Source organism: Siniperca chuatsi, linkage group LG17, assembly GCF_020085105.1.
Source record: "Siniperca chuatsi isolate FFG_IHB_CAS linkage group LG17, ASM2008510v1, whole genome shotgun sequence".
In the NCBI taxonomy this organism is placed as follows: domain Eukaryota; kingdom Metazoa; phylum Chordata; class Actinopteri; order Centrarchiformes; family Sinipercidae; genus Siniperca; species Siniperca chuatsi.
The window spans coordinates 26,918,405-26,944,238 of record NC_058058.1 but is presented as its reverse complement, the minus strand read 5'-3'; the positions used below and the strand labels follow the sequence as shown (position 1 = coordinate 26,944,238).

Sequence of the window (25,834 nt, the reverse complement as noted above, 5' to 3'; positions counted from 1 at the left end):
ATGGAAATATGAAATATGGGAAATGTCTAACAATTTTAAAAGAAACTTTTAAAACGGGAAATTAGAGATAAAGGCCCTGTCCCCTCTGTATTGGAGGTAAATAAAGGCCACAATTTTGGAGAATATTAGCTTCCCAAAGCCTTATCTGTAGCACATTGGGATGTTTGGTGAACCTGACTAAACATTTCCAAGATGTAATTTTACTCCTGGATGGAAAACTCTTTAACATCTCCCTTGTTCTCTCCCAGGCACACAACCCCAGAGAAGTTCTTCATTGAGGCCTGCGATGAGGGGGCTGATGCTGTGCTGGCAATCGACAGGGTCTCAAATGAGATGACCCTCACTGGTAGGAATTCATTGAAAATGTAATGTCTGACACTGACACTACAAAGACAAAACTATTGGCGAGTTTGTTGAGATGACAGTGGAGAGTGAAAAGAAAAAGGCAAAGAGAGCAGCACCCAAACGCTAGGTAATGCAAACCACTTTAGAGAGCACCTGCCCGTATGACCCTGATAGTCAGAAGGCTAAAGCGTTCTTTATTTACTTCATACTGTACAGTCACAGCATCTATAGCCTAGTTTACCCGGCCATCTGGTGGAGATCCCAATACACAACAAAGCAGTCAAACTGACCTATAATACTGCTACAACAAAACTGAAAAACGATCGGAGGCGATATGGCTCATAGACGATTGGCAATCAGTATCGGCAGCAAAAAAACGTAATCGCGACACCCCTAATATCCACATTAAACTCTAAAACACCCTGTCATCATACAGTCATATGCTTCCTCCTTATCCTGTCTTTGTGCAACATGACGAGTGCTGCTGGTAATTCTTCAGTAGTTCTTTGTTGAAGACATGATCTTTCAGCAGATCCTATTATGCAGTTTTGTTGTCATGAAGCTTGATAGTAGATTTAATGAATACTTTTTCAAACCTGTTTTTAAACATCAACACAATCAATTCATTATTATTAAGGTAAACATACAGCATAAGCATATTGGGGTATTGAAGGAAAACACAGTTAAATTTGACAAAGGTGAGGTTTTGTCGAAAGCCAAAGACATTAGTGGTGTCTCCAATTTTATAAAAGCCTGTACAGCCAAAAACGATACAGACTACATTGCTATGCAAGCTTTCTTAGATAAATGCAACCTCTCCCAATTAGGTGAAGACGAGTCAGCTCAGTTGAACTTCTGTTGAAAAAATTCAAAGGGCCATCACTTCACTTAAAAGCAATAAAGTCCCTGGTCCCGATGGCCTCCTAGGTGAGCTGTATGAAAAGTCTAACGGAATTCTATGTCCATATTTACATAAAATGTTCACTCAAGCCCACACTGATGGTATCCTACCTCCTACCCTAACAGAAGCAGTCATTAGAATGATATATAAAAAGGGTAAGAACCCAGAAGAAGTGGGCTCTTTTTGGCCTATTTCCTTGTTAAACCAGGATGGAAAATTATTTTCCAAAGTGCTGGCTAATAGATTGAGCCCCCTTTTAGGTACACTAGTGCATTCAGACCATACTGGTTTTATACCAAACAGAAATTCTTTTTAGACGACTAATCAATAGTCAAACTGACAGACCGAGAGAAGAAATAGCCATTCTGTCGCTCGACGCAGAAAAGGCATTCAACCAAGTCGAATGGCACTATTTGTTTGAAATGTTATGGTTTAAATTTGGGGGAAAATTAATCTTATTTTGTCTGGAAGCAGTCAATACATGATGAAATAATACACAAAACAGTGACAAGTTGAAGATTAAAATATATTGTACAATATGGAGACCATACCTTCACACAGAAGTCACAGGATCTGTCTCTCCGAATGTTTAGTACAGTACACTCATAGCATTTCAAGACAAAGGACCCCAAAGCTGATTGGCCAGCTGCCCAAAGATAACAACTTTCATCCAATTTTTGATCTGAAAGTGCTAATGATTAGCCAGAACAACATGAGGGACGCCAGTCTTCCAAAACACTTTCCTCTGCATCTCATGTGTATCAACAAATAACAACAAAATCCTCTGTGACCACAATACCATTACCTTGTAACCTTTCTTCATCCGTTTATCCCACTCTTTTTCAAACTGTTCATCTGTTCCTGCATACATGTGACATGTATGGTGTATATTTGAACTGCACACAACTTAGTTACTGCACACTTTAAAGGCATCCCCGAGACTCCAATGCAGGTCTTAGTTCTTTGAGACAAAGGCTTCTGTTGTTGATCTCAGTGATGACTCCGTACCTGCTGTGTCTGCCACCATTTCGTAGGTGGTACCATGAACTGTTAGCTTTAAAATTGGGAGTTCTTCAAACTTGTAGCGGAGAGAAAGGTATAATAGGTTAATATTTTCAGTCACGTTTTTGGGGGTTTTCCACTCTCCTCCTAATAGTGGCAGGATTTAAGGCTTGCACAGGGAGTCATGACCCTTGGCCTATTCAGACACATTGCCAGGTGGTGAGCGTGATGTTCCTTGTTCACCATCCCATGCCTCTGACACTGACAGTGCAATTTCTGGCCCAGTGGCCCATTTGGCCACACTTCCAGCAGGCATCACTTCCTTCTCCCTCGTCCACGGCCTCTGATTCTGCCTCTTTCTCTGCCTCTGTCGCTGGAGCATAATAGGCCTTCTGAACCATCTGACGCTTCTCAGCTGTGTCTCAGCATGTGTGCTAACAAACATTGTTTGATGCGCTGCCAGATGTTGACAGGCTAGTGACGGACACTCTCAGACGGCCTGATCACTTCCCCGTGTGTGTCCCTGGGTTTCTCAAAGTGCAGCTGCAGGCTACCGGTAAGCTAAGCTGTGTCTCTTTGAAGTGTGTGTTTTTTCTTCCGATGCACACCTGACACGCACAAGTCGTGGTGACTGGAGAGGAAAAAAAAATACTGGGAGAATCGCCGATCCTGCTTTTGATTTCGAAGCTCGAAATCAAAAAGTGACCAAAGGCCAGAAAATTTGTTACCAATTTATCAAAATTGTTGCCAATTGCAACCTGGCAACCATTTCTGTCGCGCCCTGATGTACTCATAATTCCATTCAGAAGGCCTTGAAAGGTTAGAAGGACCTATTAATTCATGCAGCACTGCTATCTGGGATTTTTCAAAGGAGCCATCTTGTGATCATTTTGGATCAAACTCTGCTACATTATCATAAAATGGCATCGTATAATAAGTTGAGCCTGTCACTTCATCAACAATGGCCCTGGGAATCATCTGCACTATTTTGTCATGTGCGTCTTCCACACACAAAGACACAAAGACCTTAACATTTTTGCAAACTTTTTCTGCTCTCTTTATTGTCTGCTTCTTTCTCCCACAACTTCAAACTTCCAAGTTGCTTCATCCACTTGTCATTAACCTTCTTACAGGTTTGTGCTCTTTGCCATCCTTTTCCCCAAAGAGGCATGCTGAAAACTCCCACAGTGAAGAAACCCTAAAAGAATTCCCCAACTCAAATGATACTTTAAGTGAATGAAATTAATCTCAACACAACAGGCCAAGAAAAGATGTCAAATCAAATTCAGTTACCCAAAATAACAACATGAGGCGCCATGGTTTTATCAGTCAGTTAACTAACACGACCATGTGAGGGTGCTGTAGTTTTATCTACAGCAGAAAGTTCCAAAAGTCAGGAAATGAGGCGTTTCAGCTCCACCACCAGAATACACTTGCTGTCTCAAGTAAGCAGAACCAGTGCCTTCTAAAGGATCAAAAGAAGCATTTCATTAGCAAGCAATGAGAAACAGCCTCTATGTAACCAATATCCAACAAAGATTCTAGGCAGACAGCAACCCAGTTTTTAACCACAATACACCCCCGGCAAATGCAGCCTACACACATTCACCCAGCCAAGTGAGCAGGCGAAAGGAGGTGGTGAGAAATGTCCACTTCACCCCCCACACACACACACACACACCGGAGCAACTGTTGCTATGCAGAGAGTGGAAGCAGGAAAGAAGAGGAAAGAAAAAAACCACAGTCTTACACACAAACACGAAAAGCGTGCGGGGGTCTGGCACACACATACACAGTTCAGCTGACTCAAACCACAGAGAAAAGATCGAATGAGATCCAAACTCACTTAGTGCTTTTTATCAGCATCACCGAACGGACCCGGAGGCCAGGGTTTACCGACCCTCTCCCTCTTTGTGCACTTGTAGGCCAGAGATTACCGTCTCTGCTTATTTTAGGCAAATTCCTCTAAAATCTCCTTTTCTAAGCTTAACATACAAAACTTCAACCACTTCTCAGTGCATGCTTTAAACTAAACCCATACACTTTTTTAGAATTTAGGGAAAATATTCAAATGCAATTTGCACCCAATTGACATGCCTACTATATAACATCTAAATGTTATTTTAATGTTGATCACTTACTGCCGCCCCATTCCTTGAAAGGATGACCTTCAGCAGTCTTAAAGAAACCCTTTTTCTACATGGGCTTGAGGTTCCTCAGTCTCCTAGGACTGTCCCAGTTGTGGACAGGTCAGCTTTTCTTGAGGAAAGGCCAGAAGGTTCGCAATCTCGGTGGGACCTCCAGGATGTTGTGGAAATTTGTCTACAAGCACTCGAAATAATACACAAAACACTGACGGGTTGAAGATTAAAATATATTGTACAATGGAGACCATACCCTCACACAGAAGTTAGAGGATCTGTCTGTCCGAATGTGATTGGCCATCCAAAGATAACAACTTTAATTTTTGGGGCGGCTGTGGCTTAGAGATAGAGCGGATCGTCCTCTAATCAGAAAATCGGTGGTGTGTGAGTCTATGTGAATGATTAGTTCCTTTCTAATGGGCATTTGGCACCTTGCAGTTGGCACCTAGCCTCTGCCATCAGTGTATGAATGTGTGTGACTGGGGTGAAAGAAGTGTGAAGCGCTTTGAGTGGTCAGAAGACTAGAAAGGTGCTATACAAATACAGTCCACTAAGCAAGTACAGTCCATTTACCATCCATTTACCCCCCTTTCCATGCGCGCCTCGGGAGGAGTGACAGCCACGATCTTGTGACCGACGAGACCATCGGGTACTGTGCGTAAGCGTTAAATATCACTTCCTGCATCCAGTGTGTGGCGCTAGAGAACGTGCACTAATCATACACGGTGTTGCCGTGTATCAAGTGTAGATCACACAATAAAACTACAAATTAGCCTTTAAATGTCCTCAGCTCGGGACTCTGAGCACATTTACCTATTTTGAAACAAGGAAGCACTGTTACTAATTTTGGAATAAGGTAGCACTTTTACTAATTTTGGAACGAGGTAGCACTGTTACTAATACTGTTAGTAATATTGTTACTAATTCTGGAACGAGGTAGCACTACTATCGAACCATTTTGCCACACCCAAACCCGAGACTATACAGAAAAGAAAACACACATCTTCTGACGCGTGTGCCAAGGTTCGTGAGTTTATCACTATCCCTAGCTGTTTTTCATGGCTAAAAGTTATTATTCAATTCAATTTTATTTATATAGTACCAATTCAGAACAGAAGTTATCTCATTGCACTTTTCCTATAGAGCAGGTCTACACCGTACTCTTTATAATATTATTTACAGAGACCCAACAAATCCCACCATGAGCAAGCACTTGGCGACAGTGGCAAGGAAAAACTTCCTTCAAGAGGCAGAAACCTTGGGCAGAACCAGACTCAATGGCGGGCGGCCATCTACCGCTGCCGTATTATGGGGCGCTATACAGCAGACGTGCCACCCCCAAGCTCAAAAGTGGACTCAAATTAAAGTATTTACCAGAGTGCACAAAGTTTCGAGACTTTTTTAGCATAATAAAAACTTCAAATATGTATTTTGAAATTGACACAGGAAATCCAAAATGACTGATTCCTGTTGGGTAAACTCTCTCAAAAGAAACTGAAATATGTTATTTATGAACCACCGAAAATCTCATGGAGATCAAAGTAACTGTTTCCCAAGCATGTTGTGTGTTTGGGGGTGCTATAGAACCTTCTGGCCACACCAGAGCCCAATTAATAATAATAATAATAACCATAATAATAATAATGATAATAATAATAATTTTTTTATTATTAATGCTGCAAGCAGCATTGAACGGGCCCTCACCTCGACACGCGCCTTCTGGGGTGTGACAGCCACGGTCTTGTGACTGGAGGCCCATTTTTGTTACATATGGCTTGCTTCCTGTTGCCAGTAATTGGCGCTATGACTCATGAATGTCATAACACACATGTTACTGAGAGTGGTCCATCAATAACCATATGAAGTTTGAGGCTGATCAGTTGAAACATTGCTGAGTTATTCTCACTTCCTTTTAGGCATGGCTTCCCGCTTCTGCCATGGCGACCCCGTTCGACACATCAACAGATGTTACTAATTTTGGAACGAGGTAATACTGTTACTAATTCTGGAACGAGGTAGCACTGTTACTAATTTTGGAACCCAGAATTTGCCGCATTGCCATGGCAACACCGCTTGAGAAAACGTAAAAAGCTTCGCAATTTTGCATCACAATGTCGTTTAGATTACACTGAAGTCGATCCGATTGATTCGCTAGGAGGAGTTTGCTAAAGTACAGAGCCTGTAAATGGTGAAAAATGGCACGTTAAATTAAAAATGGCTGACTTCCTGTTGGGTTTAGGGTATGGCTCCAAGAGGCTTGGTGTTGCTGTGTAACTGTTCAAGTGTAAATCACACAATAGAACTCCAAATTATCCTATAAATGTCCTCAGCCCGGGACTCTTATCAAGCATGTGAAATTTGGAAAAGATCTGATGATGTGGAGCTGAGGTAGCACAGTCCATCCCTAGCACACAACCATCCCTTAGTTGTGCTGCAATGCTGTCGGAGACTTCCCATGAAGCACCTCTGTCCTCTCTCCGCCTCTCCCTCTCCATCTATATGCATTCTTATCCCATTAATGCATGTTACTAACTCGACATCTCTCTCCTGTAGTTTTGTGCTTTCTTGTCGCTCTCCTCTCTCCTTCTGTCAATTTCAGCAGGTATTTCTGCCTCCGGAGCTGCAGAGTCTGGCTCTATGATTGTGGGCCTCCTACTGCTCCCATGTTCCTGCTTGACAATCGCTGCTACAATTATTATTCAATTCAAATTATTTATTTTATTATATAGGGCTAATTCATAACAGAAGTTATCTCATTGCACTTTTCCTATAGAGCAGGTGTAGACCGTACTCTTTATAATATTAATTACAGAGACCCAACAAATCCCACCATGAGCAAGCATTTGGCGACAGTGGCAAGGAAAAACTTCCTTTAAGAGGAGGTTTAGGGTTGATTGTTTACTGCTGAAATTATTTCAGTTGTGGTTATTTTGTTTAGGTTTTTATGTATAACTCCTCTTCTGTTAACTTTTGATTGAATTAATTTAAGTGGTCGGGGGGTAGACACCGTCACTAAGGAGTTTCGGTGGGAAATTGGGAGTCGTTACTGCCGATGTGAGAGGGAGAGCAGGAGAGAGAGAGAAGCCATTGCTAGGTGCTAAGCTAAAAAATAATAGCTAGCAAATAGCTGAATAGCGTGTAAACTCTGGGATTTGCGAGACAGTCGCAAAAAGAAAAAGAGAGCTGTGAGTGCTTGAGCGGAACTAGTGTACGTTTAAATGTATAGCAGATAATTAGCCGCTGTAATGAATAATCAAACGAAATTAACTGGGATGAGTTAGCAGCAAAAGTACGCTACCAGTAACACACAACCGGAAATGAGATAATACGCTTATCGCCGCACGTCAGCAAACAGCAACAGCACAACATAAATGATAAAAACCAGTGTTAATACAGTGTGAATTCAAAAGACGGCATTTTAACTAGGCTTTGGATATTTATGCTGTTGGATTAGAGGATGATAGGTTAGGAGAGGGTGTTTTTATTTATTTTCTTTTACTTGTATGTTTTGTATTCTATTATACAAGAGATATATATGTATATGTGTGTGTGTGTGTATATATATGTGTGTGTATATATATATATATATATATATATATATATTATTAGTTTTTTTAAATATTTTTAGTAATTATTTTTAGTTATTACTGTTATTTTATATACATATGGTCAAAGAAAACGAAAAAGAGCATATTGCAATCTAATTGCATGTATATTTGTATTGATATATGTGCTCATGTATATATGTCAATGTGCTCAAATAAAAAACATTTGACAAGATTTTTTTGTTTTATCAATCTGCTTTACATTTAATAGTTGAAGCCCATAGCAGGAAGTTGAGAATCCAGATTAAATAGAAAGTTGAAGTGTTACTCATTTTTATAAAGCATATCATTTTGTAACCATTGTGGTGCTCTCACAGGTAAAAAAGATGTTCCTCCCTCAGCAGTCACCAGGCCTATATGTGGCATCATGGGAACCATTCGCCTGGTAGCAGGTAGGTACTATGGTGATACAGCATTGCGTTGTCAGTGCTCTGTTGAGCATGTCTGTGACTGAACACTTACACCACACAGGGATGTACCTGATTGTCATCACCAGGAAGAGGAATGTGGGCAGCCTCCTGGGCCACGCTGTGTGGAAGGCTGTGGACTTTGATGTGATCTCTTATAAGAAGACAGTGCTGCATCTCTCAGAGATCCAGGTCAGCAAGACTATTTACTCAAAATCCGTAGAAGACAATGATTTTATTTATTTTTAAATACACTAGTGTTAACTATTGTGTTAATACTGTAAAATTAGCTGCAGATTCACCCCGTTTTGCCAGATTACACACACACAAACGTTTCTGGGTGAGCTCACATATTTAAACAGATAATGACAGAAATACACATCCACCCATCTACACGTATCTTTATACATTAATTACACTTTACATACCAAAGCCACTTAGCCCATCTTGTCTCCAAACATTCAATATTGCCTTGGATTTTCTGAGAGGATGTATGTATAGGATGATACTCATCAGCAACATAATTTCTTCATCAAGATGAAGTAACTAATGTCTGTGCTGCCATATAATAATCTTGCAAATTAGGGAGAACTAATCCACCTAGTTTTACTTAATTTCAGTAGTTTTGTTTTTACTCTTGACTTCTGGCTTTTCGAATTTGTTTAACATTGTATCCAATTTCTTAAATGTAGCTAGTAGGAATAGGTAGTGATTGAAACAAAAACAAGAAGCGAGGCAATACAGTCATTTGACCCTTCACTAAGCCCTTTAGTTGCTTTTGCTACGCCTGTCAAGCTTTCCACTAGCACGGCCCAATACAGTTTACAGTGATAATGGTAGCAGATTTACCATTGAAATTAGTACAGTTTTTAAACACTGGGTCCTTGATTTGAGATGGCGGTAAAGTTGAATCGTTGATTTTGTCAGCTGACATGACAACAGTCCCTTGATTTTATCAGCTGTAGCTAGCTAGCTAGCTAGCTAATTCTGAGAGTTGGTTGAAAATGCAATCTCTGGCTAACTTTTTAATGTTTCCAGCTGACTTGTTTTAAAACTAGAAACTTGTAAAAAGGTCTTAAATATGCTCAGGATGGCTGCATACATGATATCATGCTAAAAGATGGAGGCTAAAGCTAGGTAAGGTTAAAGTCAGCATCCTCACCAGTTGATGAGTAATGTAGAAGACATGGAAATAAAGGAGCAGCATTGTTGTGGTATTGCAGTGTAGAGCTAATTAGTCCTAGTAATATATTACAGTATTATAAATAAGGATTTTAATTATTTAATTATGATTAAAAATATTAAGGTATTTCCACACCAACTCTGAATTTTCATGTGAGATATTAACTAAAAGCAGGTAGTTAAATGGTTGTTTGTATTGCTTCTTGCACATCAAAGGCATACATTTGTGTGATACAAAGTCTTGTGGAGATGTTTCTTTTGAAATCAAAAATCAGTGTTTAACCAATGAAATCCGTGTCCATTAAACACATTGCAACGGCTTTTATGCCTGGCAGTCACTAGACACCTCACATTACCCACAATTACAATTGTTATACCCCAAGGCTAAACCATTTTGATTTTACGACCTCATGACCTTTCTCTTAACAGCACCATCAGGACACTTTACATGTTAAGCCCAGCTAGTGGTAAGGCTTTAACAGTAGCTTCATTGCCGGTCCAACTCTTTAAACTCTACTATTTTACTAGTAAGTAATCAGTTTATTGTGCCACAGCAATCCAAAGCTTTGCAAAGATGGACCATGCAGTGAGTTATACAGATTTTAAATCTGGGTAAAAGAGAGAGCTGGTATCAGATTGATACGCGATGTCAGCAGATACTAGATAGAGTTGAGGTATCAAGAGAGGACAAGTTGGGTCGGTGCATCCATAACATACTGTATACAGTACCAGTACAACATATGAGGATGCAGTTTCCTGTACTCTGAGTTTTCCTGAAAACTAAAAGACTGTTTTCTTTCCTCTTCTAGTCTCAGGAGAATAAGACTTTCCTGTCCATGATTAACAACGTGCTGACTACAGACGGCTTCTACTTCTGCACTGACTACGACCTGACACACACACTGCAGCGACTGGCCAACACCAGCCCTGACTTCCAGGAGATGAGTCTGCTGGAGAGGGTGAGACATCTAATAAATTGCCTTACAGAATTCCACACTAAATTCATATACTTATCACAAATAAGTCATAAACAGTTGTGCATTCAAGTGTTTTTGGTCAGAAATGCCAAAATAGACCCTGAAACAGGTGGTTTTATGGTTGTGCTCAGTCATGCTGGCCATCTGTATCACATCACCCCTAAATTTGTATGCGTGTACTTGTGCACAGCATATCAACAATACAGGGACCCACATATCAAAATTTGCTCTACAGATTATCAGGGATCAGGTGATTTTCTGTATTTTTCTTATTGTCAGCACATCCCATGTGCAGACCCAAACCAACACTGAATGTATCTGCTAACTATTAAACTATTAAAAACACCTCAGTGAGCCACACCACTGCACTGGGTAAAGCTGGGCCGTATAGCTGGAAAATCTATCACGATAAAATGTTTAATTTCAGTCTATCGATAATTATTGATCATTTTTAATGACTTATTTTTAAAGGTGCAATGGCATTGTGTAAGAATTTAAGACTTAAAACATTCAAAAACAGAAAAATACCACCGTACACTTTCTGAAATCAAGTTTCTCTTTCAACTAACTAAGACCAGCCTAATTGCCTTGTTAACTCACCATAAAACTCGACAGAAACAAAGTAAAACTCACCAAAACCGTCTTAGTTAGTCTTTCCACTGTTCCAACAATCATCAACTCTGGTTTGGTGGAAATAAATCCTTAATTCACAGAGTTCAATGTGAAAAATATTCTGGCTCTACAGCTGTCGCTTCTTCTCTGATGCCCGACCTCCCTCTTGGTCCTCTCCCGCTTGACGCCTTTCCTGTCTCTGCCTGAAGCTGTCGTGACTTTGTTGTCCTCGGGGTCAGAGTCCTGGTCGGAGCTGCTATAAATCACCTTGGTACTGTATTCCCCGTCATCAAACTGGCCTCCGTCTGTCCCAGTCCGGCCATATTCACTGGGGGGCTGCCTGCTTGCTCGGCTCTGGTTTGGGTGTCCATTACGGCAACTGTCAGCTTTCCCCACTTTGTCCTCCACGCCCCGCTCCTGAAAACCTCCTCCTCTTTGCTGCTAAGTTAGCTGCACAGCTAACGGAGCTAATCTCAGCAACAATTTCTTCACCGTCTGCACTCACTTTCTCACTTCATGCTGTTTCTGTTGTCATTTAAGTGAAACTATCGAACATTCTATCGAACAATTTTCATATTGCTATTGATGAAGTGTCTATCGTCGGTACATATCTTGGTCGTTTTATCACCCAGGCCCAGCACAGGGTAACATGTTCCTTCATTGCCATGAACACGCACACTGTAGTTTATTTTGTCAATCCCCCATACACTGTCCTGCTGCCCCAAATACTCACTAGAGCACCAAATGTGTTTTAATCTGCCACTGAAACTAGTCCCCAACAAATGCATGATTTCCTCCTGTTTGAGTAACATTTGATTAAAAACTAGTCTCCAGCTGTTTTAGGGAAATTACTGAGCCTTTTAAAAAAAATTAAACTATATATACACTCAGTTCCCAGTTTATTAGAAACACCTAGCTAAACCTAATGCAGTCTAATACAACAGTCCTACAATAAATCCTACCTTCATGAAGGTTATAATGTTCAGTTTTTGTTGATTTAAAGAGGTGCTGATTCCACTGAATGATCATTTTGGAGGCCGTAGTTTGTGGTGCCGTTGAATTGTATTGCATTATTCTGACAGGTGTTTCTATTATTTTGTCCACCCCATTTACGTCACTGAGGGTAGGCTAAATAACATAAACACCTGTTAATTCAATTTTATTTTATTTACAGTGGTGTGCAAAAGTGTTTGTCCCCTTCCTGATTTCTTATATTTTTGCATGTTTGTCAAACTTAGATGTTTCAGATCATCAAATTTAAATATTAGTCAAAGATAACACAAGTAAACATAAAATGCAGTTTTTAAATGAAGGTTGTTATTATTAAGGAAAAACAAAATCCAAACCTACATGGCCCACAGAACTGATAGGCTCTAGGCGGGCGGCCATTTTCCTTGACGAGAGAGAGAGAGATTCCTGTGTCCGCTATGTGGCGGCGGAGAACACGCACTAATCATACATTATGTTGCCGTATATCAAGTTTAAACCACACAATGTAAATTTCATGTAGTTCGTATGATGTTTTGTCACATGTGACTTGCTTCCTGTTTCCAGTAAGTGGTGTTATGACTATCACTCATGAATGTCACATAAGTGTAATTGGGAATGGTACATCAATAACCACATGCAGTTTGAGGCTGATGAGTTGAAACATTGTTGAGTTATTCCCACTTCCTGTTTGGCATGGCATCACACGTCTGCCATGGCGACCACGTTTGACACATCAGCCTGTATTCACCAGCCAGAATACAGTCGTATTCAGAGTAATCCCAAATGGGACTCTGGTGCTTTCTCCTGACTTTTGCTGCCGCTATGATGCCAGCCGTGGACGGATTGGCACATCATGGACCATGAGGTGCCAACAGCTGGCGTAAAACTGGCACAGCTAAAAAATTGGAAGATTTCATATCCACCTGAAATACTAGGCTTGTGTAGTGTGAAATAAATTGACTAAATAAAAGACTAAAACTAAGGACATTCTCTCTATAATTTTTGTTTGTTTTAGTTAGTTTTGTACACACACAATACAGTTTCAGTTAGTTATTTTTTTGTAAAGCATCGTTTTAATTTTATTTTAATTAACAAAATTTTTTCTTTTCACATTTAATTTTCATTATTTCGTTAACGATAATAACCTTGGTTGGCACACTCAGATTTTTCTCCCATCCACTACAAGGTGACAAAAAATGGATGCTGACTTCGTGGATTTGTCTGTTCCTGTCTGCCGCCACTGGGAAAACAGCAGCAGGAGAATCAACCTGGTCAAATTCAAGTGAATCTTGAAAAGATAGAGGAACACACACTGATGTGTACCAAATGTGTATTATGTTGACATAATTCATGTTGCTGAGTTTGCATCTTTTAATCCTAGTTTATTAGTTTAATAATACTGTACTTAAGTATCTCCTTTGTGTTCTCTTCAATTCTGAGTTTTCAAAGACACCCATATTAAATCGGATGGGCTGATACTTTGTAAAATATTGCAGCAATAAAACATAACAAAGGTTTAAAGCATCTTTGTTTGATTGAGGAAACTAAATCTAGATCTGTGAAGCACTGTGAGCTGCATTTGTATGAAAGGTTCTACTCAAAAAAATTCATTGTTATTTATTCTAATAATACCTAGCTTAATTTCCAGATTCATCAGGTACAAAAGCAGGAGACATTCAAGAGAATCTTGAAAAGATAGAGGAACACATTTAGTACACTGAATGCAATGTTGACATAAATCAATGTTGTATCCTTTGCTCTGGCTAACTTAATCCTAGTTTTCCACAAACCTTCCTCACTGCTTACCCTTGCCTCTGCCTCAATTGCTCTATCGTATTTAACATTGACAAATGCACAAAGCTCCTCTAATGAGAAAGACATGTCTATCCTGAAAAAGAGAGTGCACACAACAGACATAACAGTCAACATAATTTAAGGTACTCGACTGGAGAAATCAGATGTTGATGAAAACATCTCTATCAGTATTCTAACGTACAAGTAAACATCACTGTGATGATAAAAATAAAGCTTTTGGTTGGCATCACTTGATGCGAGGATGACAACGTTAGCCTAGATGCTATAATAAGTCTGCCAGGTATCCATGGTATAAAAAAAGTATAACTTATCTTTACGGGCATGGAAAATAATCTGATATAATGTTATCGGTAATATTAGTAGAGGTTTACAGTGGCAAAACCCATGTTTGATCGACGCAAATAGCAGTGTCAACAAGATACTAACTAATGTTAGCTGTCTCATCAAAATACAAATTGAGACAGCGTATATTAGCCAGCTAATGCAAGCTAGCTATCGAGAGCTACACATTAGCTATCAACATTGAGTTGTAAAGAACAAAAGTATGTTAGCTAATCCATACAAATTACAGTTGAGAATGACTGTTAACTAGTACAAATTTGAATACAGTTGACAAACAATAATTTTATGGTGAGACTTTAGCTTGACGGTGGTTTCTTACACTGATAAATGGTTATTTGCTTCTAATTTCCAGAGATGCTATCCCAAACAAATGGAGGGAGGGGTTTAGGGCCTGGGGCAGGAGATACGCGTTTTGATGGACACTTCTGGGGGGTGGAGAGGGGGTGGGGTGCCAGCCCAAACTATAAGCTTTATCAAAGAGGAAAGTCTTAAGCCTACTCTTACATATGGAGATGGTGTCTGCCTCCCGAACTCAAACTGGCACCTAATTCCACAGGAGAGAAGGCTGTGGCTCCCATTCTACTTTTGGACACTCTAGGAACCACAAGTAACCCTGCATTCTGGGAGGGCAGTGTTCTAGGGGGATAATAAGGTATTATGAGCTCTTTAAGATACGATGGTGCCAGACCATTAAGAGCTTTGTAGGTGAGGAGAAGGATTTTAAATTCTATTCTGGATTTTACAGGGAGCCAGTGCAGAGAAGCTAATAATGGAGAAATATGATCTCTTTTCCTAGTTCTTGTCAGTACACGTGCCGCAGCATTCTGGATCAACTGGAGAGTGTTAAGGAACTTATTGGGGCAGCCTGATAAGGAATTGCAATAGTCCAGCCTAGAAGTAACAAATGCATGGACAAATTTTTCGGCATCATTTTGAGACAGGATGTGCCTGATTTTTGCAATGTTGCGTAGGTGAAAGAAGGCAGTCCTAGAAGTTTGTTTCATGTGGGATTTAAAGAATGGGAAGGTTAGCTATAGGTCTATAGTTGTCTAACCTGGATCAACCCCTGGGCTTTTTAAGAAGATCTTTAATTACAGCTATTTTAAAAGACTGTGGGACATAGCCTGTTAATAAAGATTGATTGATTGATTGATTGATTGATTGATTGATTGATTATATCCAGTAAAGAAGTACATAGGGAACTAAGGGTAAAAGTTCTTTAAGCAGCCTAGTTGGAATGGGGTCTAAGAGACAGGTTGATGGCTTAAATGATGAAATCGTTGAAGTTAGTTGAAGAAGATCGATAGGAGTAAAGCAGTCTTAATATATATCACATTTTACAGCTGTTTCTAAGGTTCCTGTGTTTAAGGATAAATCGTTACCAGTTCACGGCAGGGCATGATGAATTTTGTCCCTAATAATTAGAATTTTATCATTAAAGAAGCTCATGAAGTCGTTACTACTGAGGGCTATAGGAATACATGGCTCAATAGAGCTGTGGCTCTCAGCCTGGCTACAGTGCTGAAAAGAAACCTGGGTTTGTTCTTATTTTCCTCCTATTAATGATGAATAATAGGCTGCTCTGGCATTACAGGGGGCCTTCCTCTATGTTTTAAGACCATCTTGCCAGATTAAACGAGATTCTTCCAGATCAGTGGAACGCCATTTCCTTTCAAGTTTTAGCGATGTTTGCTTTAATTTGCGGGTTTGGGGGTTATACCATGGAGCTAACTTTCTTTTTATTATTTGTTTATTATTCCTCGTTTTATTATCTTCTTTTTTAGAGGAGCGATAGAATCGAGTGTCACTCGCAGTGAGCCTGCAGCATTATAAACAAGATGATCAATTTGGGAGGGACTGAAGTTAGTATAGGAATCCTCTGTCCTCTTGTTATGCAAGAACAAGTTCAAGGGTGTGGTTAAAACAGTGAGTGGATTTATGAACACTGACAGAAGTCACTCAAGAGTTAAACACAGTACTACGGCTATTATTATCAACGTCCACATGAATACTGAAATCACCTTTTTGCAGGTCAGGTGTGAAAGACTAAGAACAAGGCTTTCGAATGAGTTATAATTTAGTTTAGGTTTAGGGTTGATTAATAGGCTTGAGTCGAAGATGGCTGCAACTCCACCTCCTCGGCCGGTGCCTCGAGGAATGTGAGTTTTAATATGACTCGGCGGAGTGGATTCATTTATGCTAACATATTCTTCATGACCCAGCCAGGTTTCAGTAAGAGTCAGTATGATACTCTGATATTAAACTGTTCACTAGTACAGCTTTAGATGACAGAGATCTGATGTTTAAGAGTCCACATTTAATTCTCCTATTTTGTTGTACTATTGCAGTGGTGGTGTTAATTTCATTCAGTTTTTATGTTCAACTCCTCTCCTGTTTACTTTTGATTTTATTAATTTAAGTGGTCGGGGGGCAGACACCGTCACTATGGGGTTTTGGGTGAGTAACTGCTTTAATGGAAGCACAGAGAAGCGTGTAGGACTGCATCACTGCTTCCTGGTCTCAACTCTGCGTTGTCATGGTTTTGGTTCACTAATAAACTCAGATTTCTAGATATGAGAGCTGCTCCATCCAAAGTAGGATGAATGTCGTCTCTCCTAATCAGACCAGGTCTTCCCCAGAAAGTCCACCAGTTATCTACAAAGCCCACATCGTTTGCTGGACACCACCTCAACAGCCAGCGGTGGAATGAAGACATGCGGCTAAACATGTCATTGTTTGTCATGTCATGTCATCCGTTTGGCGTAATCCAAAGATGTTACCATCCACGTGACTAACAGTCTCACTGTATTTACGTTTATCCTTTTCCAGCAGTTTTAAATAGGTTTCAACATCTCCCGCTCTGGCCCCAGGAATACATTTGATTATGGTCGCTGGTGTTGCTAACGTCACGTTTCTCAAAATGGAGCTGCCAATAATCAGAGTTGGTTTCTCGTTGGGTGTGTCACTGAGTGGGGAGAACCTGTTAGAAACATGAAGTGGTTGGTGGTGAACTGTGGGCTTCTGCTTAGGGCTGTGCTATGCTTTCATCGGACAGTCACTCAGCCTCCCTGGTTTCTCGGCTAACAGTAGCTACCTCTGGTTGGTCTGCACCGGCTACTGTGGAGAGGGGAGAGTGAGAGAGAGAAGCCATTGCTAGCTGCTAAGCTAAAGTACGGTATCTAGCAAAACTGACTAGCGTGTAAACAACTGTGGGATTAGCCAGAAAGTTGCTTTAAAAAAAAAAAGGAGAGAGCTATGAGAACTATTGTGCGTTTAAATGTATAGCAGATAATTAGCCGCTGTAATGAAGAATCTAACAGATTTTACTGGGATGAGCTACAGCATCAAAAGACACTACCAGTAACCATGGATGTTTTATTAGAACTGGATACCGGACCCAAAGATGGCAGCCATTCATTCCAATGGAAATTGCTTGCTTCTTGCATACACCAAAAAAAGTTTCTAGCTTCCGTGTTTACTTCCAGGTTGTGCGGCCTACTGAATATGCTCAGTAGTGTTTCTCCCACTGGCCCCGCCCCGAGTTCCCACTCGGCCCAGAGATTTTACATTGTGATGATGTCACAGATTTTTAAATTGCTTTTCTCAGCTCGAGAAATGTTTTACAAACATAAAACCTCCATGGAGCAAAAAATAGTTATAATTGACCTTGTTTGTAATTGAGTTGTCCTCTCAACGCTTTTACAGGCGTCTTTTTTATAATGGTGGCCTATGGGGAAAATGGTTTTTGGACTGCAGGGGATACTTGCAATACTGCAAGTGGCCACTGGAAAAAAATTGGAATCAAGGCTGAGTGGCGGCGCCGTATCCCGGTTTTATTATACATCCATGCCAGTACCACACAAGTCCCAGCAACCGGAAATGACACAGTACGCTTACCGCAGCACGTCAGCACTAGCCTTATTGTGTCATGATTAATGAATGAAACACCTCACTGTGTAATTCAAGACAGTTTAACAGCACCACGAACTACATCCTCCAAAATGATCATAAAATTGAATCAACACCCCTCTAACACAGTTTGAACAAAAACTGAACATTAGGTAGTTTTAGCTAGGTGTACCTGGGGGGAGAAAAAACTGGCACCTGAGTGTATTTGTGAGCTTTTTGTTTTAATATTTGCGCTTTCAGCAGGAACTAATGGGTGTGGGGCTGAGAGTATAGGGAATTCACAAAGTATTGAGAGACAAGCTAACGCATGGTTTTGGTCTTTCCTTGGGATTTGTTGACAGTAAGAAAAATATAGAAAATTGCCATCCTTCAACTTCTTTGAAGTTCTCTTAAGGTTATAAGTGGTTCACAATGTAGTGGAGTATCTATGTATCATTTTTTTAAATTACAAATATGTGACAATGAATTATCTTGCCTAAATTACTGTTAAAATTATTCACATATAATAGTATTTATATCTATAAATGATTTGTGTATAACATAGGTATTTTTAATCATAGTTACTTAATCATTAGCTAAAGACTTAGAAATGGTTATTATTATTATTATTATTATTATTATTATAATAAAGTGTTTCCATATGCTTTTGCTTCTGTGACTGGTGAATAATGTGTTGATGACTTAATCTGTGAATCATGTTTCTTGTGGTTTTCAGGCAGATCAGAGGTTTGTGTGGAATGGGAACCTCCTGAGAGAACTGGCTGCGCAGCCAGAGGTAAAACATATGACTGTTGAGCCATGGCCCATTTGTTTTTCAGTCATGCTAGTGAATGTTTTTGTGCTTACTTTATTTAATTAGAATAACTGTCACTATTTCTCCATAGCTTCATAAGTTTGCACTTCCTGTTGTCCATGGATGTATCCTTTTCACTGAATGTCTAATATTTTCTAATGGCACATGGAGCGTCTTAGCCTCATCCTTAAGATAAGTTCCCGAGCAAATGCCTTTCCTTGACCCTCCTGGTCCAGTCATTGTCATGAAGCCATGTCGTATAAATGGGAAGATCTTTGAGTGGATCCTCATATCCAGGAGAAGCTGCTTCCGAGCTGGTGTCAGATACTACGTTAGAGGTAACAAAAACAAAACAAACCTGAAGCATTGTCTTTGTTGAACTGCACCAAGCAGTGTGGAGTTACATCTTGACTAGTGGAGAGCAAAGGAGCTGATAGCCAACACATTTTCATAAACCGTTATAGTTTAATCTCCGGTGCCTTGTAATGTGTGAGCCTAGATCAGCTTCTGTTGCTCTAATCAACAGTAGCAGAAGGTACCATAGTCTACCTCACTACTGACAGGACTGTTGACAGCTCCTGACTGTTCATGGATGTTTTCTGTTCTGCTGTCTCCGCAGGCATTGACTCTGAAGGCCATGCTGCTAACTTTGTGGAGACTGAGGAGATAGTCTTGTATGAGGGAGCAAAGGCTTCATTTGTACAGGCAAGTGTGAAGCTTATTTGCACCTGGCTTTTTCTGCATCTTTTTTTGTGTGCAACTTTTAGTTCAGATGTTAAAGTATTTGAGAAGTTTGCGAAGTGCAAGACTTCAGAAATTACTTCTTAGACAAACTTTTTTTTCATTCCCAGACACGAGGCTCCATGCCCTTTTACTGGAGTCAGAGGCCCAACCTCAAGTACAAACCTAAACCTATAATCAGCAAAACCACCAATCACGTAAGAGCAGGCATTTTGATGTTTCTGTGTGCTTCTTAAAATAGTGATAGGTGGGAAAATCTGATGCTAACTACTTGAAAAAATTGTATAGATGGATGGTTTCCAGAGGCATTTTGACTCTCAGCTCCTCATCTATGGGAAGCAGACTATTCTGAACCTGGTGAGGACCCCTTTTTCAAGCTTCTTTCATTATTTGTTTAAAAGCAAATATAAGAAAAGACTTATGAGGCCAGTTTGTGTTTACTTGTTTTTCCAGGTGAATCAGAAGGGCTCAGAGAAGCCACTAGAACAGGCCTTTGCCAAGATGGTTTCTGGCATGAACAATGGTATGCTCAAGTAAGTGTCACTCCATGCTTTGTCCAGTATTTATGTTCACTGAGTGTAGTCACTTATAGTGTCATTCAGTGCATTTACATGCACTGTAGTAACCTGGTTACTGTAAATCCGTGTATACATGCAGCAGGTCAATAATCAGATTTCTCCCCTAGCCCTGACCTTATTTTGGAACAGCTGCTTTTCTATTTTTACTGTATTTGTGGTAGAAGACGCTGTCAGTCCAGACCTTTTTGTGTGTGTGTTCTCTCTGTCAGAGCAGACTGACAGTGTAGTGAGCGAAGGACAGACAGACAGAGTGGAGGTTTTCCTCTCAGCACGAATGTGTATAAATGTAACAAATAGTCGAATGATCAGCAGTGGAGACAGACTTATTTAGACTTTTTAGAGGCTACTTTGTATTAGTTTCAGTTTCAGTTGGACTTTAGTAGTTATTTTGTATATGAGAATGCACAATCTCCTTTCATCCACCCCCTCCATTGTTACTTTCCCTGTCTGCAGTCTTTTGTCATGTACATGCTCACTTGTAAAAAGCCAATTAGAAACCCTGTTTCCGGCATGTATGGCAGAGAAATCGGCGTTCTCCAGGAGAAATCTACCTGGGGAAATCGGGTTTCTCTAATACCCTTCCCAAATAAGGGCGACTGGGTCCTTGGGCAAGACTCTGAACCCCAAATTGCTCCCGAGGGCTGTGCCTTCGGTGTGTGAGTGTGTGTGAATGATTAGTTATTTGATGAGCAGTTCTGCCATCCAGTATGAATGTGTGTGAATGGGGTGGATGTGATATGTAGTTGAAGCGCTTTGAGTAGTCGGAAAGACTAGAAAGGCGCTATATAAGTACGGTCCATTTACCGTTTACCTTCCCCGATCGCAGAAACCAGGTTTAAGAAATCAGTTTACTGGAGAAAGCCGGGTGTAACCCGGTTACTCAAATGTATGTAAACGCACAGATTGTATTACTGTCCAGACGTTTTCATTTTCCATTTAGCTCTCCTTGAGAACTATAATGACTACATCTATTTCTGCCACCTCTGTAACAAAGAATTGCTGTCTGATCAGAAAAACTTGATCAAGACATCTCCTAATCTGACTATAGGACTTCCACACAGTGACATTGTCTCCTATGTCCTTAGTTACATGGCCTTCGACTTCCACAAAGAGTGCAGCCACATGAGATGGGACCGTCTCCAGATCTTAGTGGATGCTGTTGCTGAGACACAAGATGAATATGGGTAACTTAACCAGCAGCTGCTCTGGGCTAATATCTAGTTGTGTTGTGGGAGAGTATTCAGACCTTTTTTTCTGTGTGTAGTTACTTCATGGTGAACTCAGAGGGGAAGACGGTGGCTCAGCAGAGAGGAGTCTTCCGTAGTAACTGCATGGACTGCCTGGACAGGACCAACGTCATTCAGAGCCTGCTTGGCCGACGCTCCCTACAGTCTCAGCTTCAGGTATTTTTAACCCCATTACTGCTAGCAAAATAATCTTACAATACCTCACAATGTAGGGTTTATTGGTAATTACAGCCCCTAGGTGCTGCTAGTGTGCTTCAGACTGCTAGTCTTGTTATCATTTTTCCCAACATTCAGGGTTCCTGCTGGTTATTGAATCTCCGTAACATGTTGGAATTCAGAGAGGGAATTTTAGACTGCCACTATTGGGACATTTGATACATTCTCTGGGAAGTTTAGCACAAATTCATCCGCAATGAGAGAAGAGTGCAAATAATTCACTTCACGGTAATATATATGTATGTGTAACACAGTAAAGTGTTAATCCAGTTTACCCGTTTTTTGATAAAACAATCTCAACTAAGGTCCACTCAGTTCTCTATCCAGAGCTTTCAATCATATCCATCAGTGGAAGGAGTGTGTTTAGTTGTCATGTAGATGGATCTATTGATATGTGAGCTCATTAGCTGTTAGGATTTGTCTGAAACATTAAGCATCAAAGTTCATTCTTGACCATGGAAACAGTAGTTTGACAAAACAATGTCAACTCAAGGTCCACTTGCTAGCTTTTTTAAGACCTTTTCTTCATCAGTGGATGGAATGACACTCTTAAACTTAATAACTTAAAACTTAAAACCTGAAAACTTCAAGTTAAAACTTAACTGAGCAAAATCCATCTGCTGATGAAGTGTGTGTGTTTTTGTTGAAAGCTCAGGAAAAAACTCCTAAGTGAACCTTAAGTGGGGATTGTTTTATCAAAAACGGCTAAAATGGATTATCACTTCACTGTGTGACACATATACAGTAGATACATTGGAAAATATATTCTGCCATATTACTGTGAAGTGAATTAGTTGGGACTGATTTGTCATACTACTGTTTCCAATGTCAACAATAAACTGATGCTTAACATTTTAGCCATATTTTGGCAAAAATCAATGGATGTTAGCAAATACAGCACCAGTCAAAAGTTTGGACACACCTTCTCTTTCAATGGTTTTACTTTTTATTATTTTCTACATTATAGATTAATTACTGAAGACATCAAAACTATGAATTAACACATATGGATTCTTCAAAGTAGCCACCTTTTGCCTTGATGACAGCTTTGCACTTTCTGTCAACCAGCTTCATGAGGTAATCACCTGAGATGCTTTTCCAACAGTCTTGAAGGAGTTCCTATATATATTGCAACCAAAAATTGAAATTTAGACCAAAGCACAGATTTTCACTGGTCTAATGGCCATTCCTTGTGTTTCTTGGCCCACGCCATTCTCTTCTCCTTGTTGGTCTCCGTCAGTAGTAGTTTCTTTGCAGCAATTCGACCACGAAGGCCTGATTCACGCAGTCTGCTCCGAACAGTTGATGCTGAGATGCGTCTGCTACTTGAGCTCTGTGAAGCATTTATGTGGGCTCTAACCTGAGGTGCTGCTAATGGGCCATTTCTCAGGCTGGTAACTGTAATGAACTTATCCTCTGCAGCAGAGGTAACTCTTGGTCTTCCTTTCCTGGGGCGGTCCTCATGAGAGCCAGTAAGTAGTAATGATGGACTGTCATTTTTACATTTACTTAGTTTGGCGGTTCTTGCCATAATATGGATTACTACAGTAGTCGGCATTTACTATATACCAACACTACCTTGGCACAACACAACTGATGGTCTCAAACGCATTAAGAAGGCAAGAAATTACACTGATTTACTTCTGACAAGGCACACCTGGTGACAGAAAGTGCAAAGCTGTCATCAAGGCAAAAGGTGGCTTTGAAGAATCTAAAATACAAGACATTTTTTGATTTGTTTAACACTTTTTTGTTTGCTACATAATTCTATGTGTTAATTCATAGTTTTGATGCCTTTAGTATTAATCTATAATGTAGAAAATAATAAAAATAAAGAAAAACCATTGAATGAGAAGGTGTGTCCAAACTTTTGACTGGTACTGTAGGTGGATTGTGCCGATTTTGGGTGGTATATCCCTTTAAATGCATGTTTTCAGCCGACAGGGGAATAAATCACATTTTTGTCATGGATTTGGTCTGTTACTTTGGAGATACAAAAAGGTTATGGAATTTCACATCCTGCTCACATTGAGAGGCTGGAATCTTATTGACCAGTGTATGTATTGTGCCTGTGTGTCCACAGAGGATGGGGATTCTGAATGTGGGTCAGCGGATTGACGAGCAGGCTGAGTTTGAAAAGATCTACAAGAACGGTAATGTCTTGTGTATGTTCGACTGTTAGCATGTGTTGTGTCATTAGTAGAAACTGTAGCCTCTGAGTGTGCCCTCACTGTTCTCTGTGTGTGATCTCTAACCAGCATGGGCTGACAATGCCAATGCATGCGCTGTACAGTACGCAGGAACTGGAGCCTTGAAAACAGACTTCACAAGGTACAGTGCTGTAACATCCTATACCACAAACCAGTTGGCTAATATGTGTGTTGTTTTCTAGAGTCCCCCTGCAGTATTATTATCAGGACAGTTGTTCAATCAAAGTTCATTTCTCTATCAGGACGGGGAAGAGGACCAGGTGGGGGCTGCTGATGGATGGCTGGAACTCTATGATCCGCTACTACAAAAACAACTTCTCTGATGGATTCAGACAGGTATGATATCTATGACATTATTTGTTGTAGATACATCATCATTGAAGAAGTGAGTGCAGTGCCAAAAAAATCAATCAATCTTAATGCCCAATCACAGACTGCTTAGTGATACAGTGGTTCCCAACCAGGGAACCTTGTACCCCGAGGGGTACATCTGCAATTACCAGGGGGTACATGGACAAATTGTGAAGCTCAGCTAATTTGAAAAAATAGAAATTATGATTTGATAATATATATCCACATATTTGTGTTTAGGAGAAAAATCACAATAACTCACAATAACTTACCAAATATGGTAGTGTGCACAAGACATGCCTCAGTTTCCCACCAACCTGAGTCAATTGTAAGTTGATTAAGACTGCGGAAAAACTAGTCAGAAAGAAGACAACAAAAAGCTAAAAGTAAAGATACTGTAAATGGTTGAAACAACCAGTTTCTGTCACTTCTAACGCCACTAGTACATCTGACAGGGCTGTCGGGATAAATCGGACAAAAAAGGTTGGGAACCACTGGCCTAGAGATCTCTGCAGTAGACTAAACTAAACACAAAGCTTCATTGAATTGTATAACAAGCTTTACCCCTTTAACCTTTCATGCTTTGTTGGTTTCAGGATTCCATTGACCTCTTTCTGGGTAACTTTGCTGTCGACGAGTCAGATGGACCCACTCCTCTTCGAGTGCAGAAGGACTGGAAGTTCCTCACGGTCAGTACATGAGGATTTTTCCTGTTATCAGCTGCAGCAGTGAATGTGACTGTTAGTCTTAACCTTTGAATCCTGTTCTTTTTGCAGCTGCCCATCATTATGCTGGTGGCATTTTCCATGTGCATCGTCTGTCTTCTCATGGCTGGTAAGTTCATCTCTGCTCATCAATCTACACTCATATCATCTATGTTGGTTCAAGCCAGCACTGCTGAAATCTTATTCTGTGAACAATTCATTTAAAGCTACGGGAAATTCATATTTGTGAATTTGTGATTAAATAGGTTAATAGCTTAATTGTGTTGGTGGCTTTGCTATTAGCTCATAGAAATGCTACTAATAGCTAATACATTAATAATTATTTCTTCCCCGGTGATTTTGTCACTTTAATTTATCTCCTCCTTAAAATGTTCTGAACAGTTGTGAACATAGTTTTGTAGTTTTCTAATGATTTTTGTGTAGTGCTGAATAACGCGAGGACTACTACTACAGGAGAAAACCTGTCAATTTTTTCACTTTAAAAATTCCAGCAACATAATGGTTCAGTATGCTTGAAAAGCACTAGTGCGTATGATGTGTTGTCCAACCACATCCAAAGGCAAAAGTGTTTTTACCCTTTCTGAATGACCACACTCAAAGGCGGAGTGCAGTCTGACGCCGGGGACACACAGGAGGCGCGAGCGCCGCAAAACGCTGCGATAGGTCATTTCTCGCGCGAGCAGTAGCTGGCTGTTCACAGCAGAAGCTGCTGTGTGTGGTCTTTGCCCTGACGTGCTGCGGT

The 25,834-nt window shown here is 40.2% G+C and overlaps 1 protein-coding gene across 4 annotated transcripts in view; it reads left to right on the top strand.

Moving 5' to 3' along the window:
- Positions 1-25,834, top strand: part of sacm1la (SAC1 like phosphatidylinositide phosphatase a) — a 46,687-nt gene that overhangs the window by 3,938 nt on the left and 16,915 nt on the right. For 3 of the 4 annotated variants that reach the window (XR_006375161.1, XM_044171404.1, XM_044171405.1), the window contains 18 exons: positions 249-346; positions 8,315-8,389; positions 8,469-8,596; positions 10,396-10,545; positions 18,947-19,006; positions 19,116-19,149; positions 19,261-19,362; positions 19,644-19,729; positions 19,876-19,962; positions 20,054-20,122; positions 20,219-20,298; positions 21,429-21,527; positions 21,608-21,746; positions 23,890-23,959; positions 24,065-24,137; positions 24,259-24,352; positions 24,964-25,056; positions 25,144-25,201. Coding sequence is in view for 3 of the 4 variants with exons in the window: in XM_044171404.1 (XP_044027339.1) it covers positions 249-346; positions 8,315-8,389; positions 8,469-8,596; positions 10,396-10,545; positions 18,947-19,006; positions 19,116-19,149; positions 19,261-19,362; positions 19,644-19,729; positions 19,876-19,962; positions 20,054-20,122; positions 20,219-20,298; positions 21,429-21,527; positions 21,608-21,746; positions 23,890-23,959; positions 24,065-24,137; positions 24,259-24,352; positions 24,964-25,056; positions 25,144-25,201 (1,595 nt within the window). In the remaining variant the exon portion in view is untranslated. Of the gene's footprint in view, positions 1-248; positions 347-6,308; positions 6,380-8,314; positions 8,390-8,468; positions 8,597-10,395; positions 10,546-18,946; positions 19,007-19,115; positions 19,150-19,260; positions 19,363-19,643; positions 19,730-19,875; positions 19,963-20,053; positions 20,123-20,218; positions 20,299-21,428; positions 21,528-21,607; positions 21,747-23,889; positions 23,960-24,064; positions 24,138-24,258; positions 24,353-24,963; positions 25,057-25,143; positions 25,202-25,834 lie in introns of all 4 variants that reach the window. The other variant, XM_044171406.1, reaches the window with a different exon arrangement.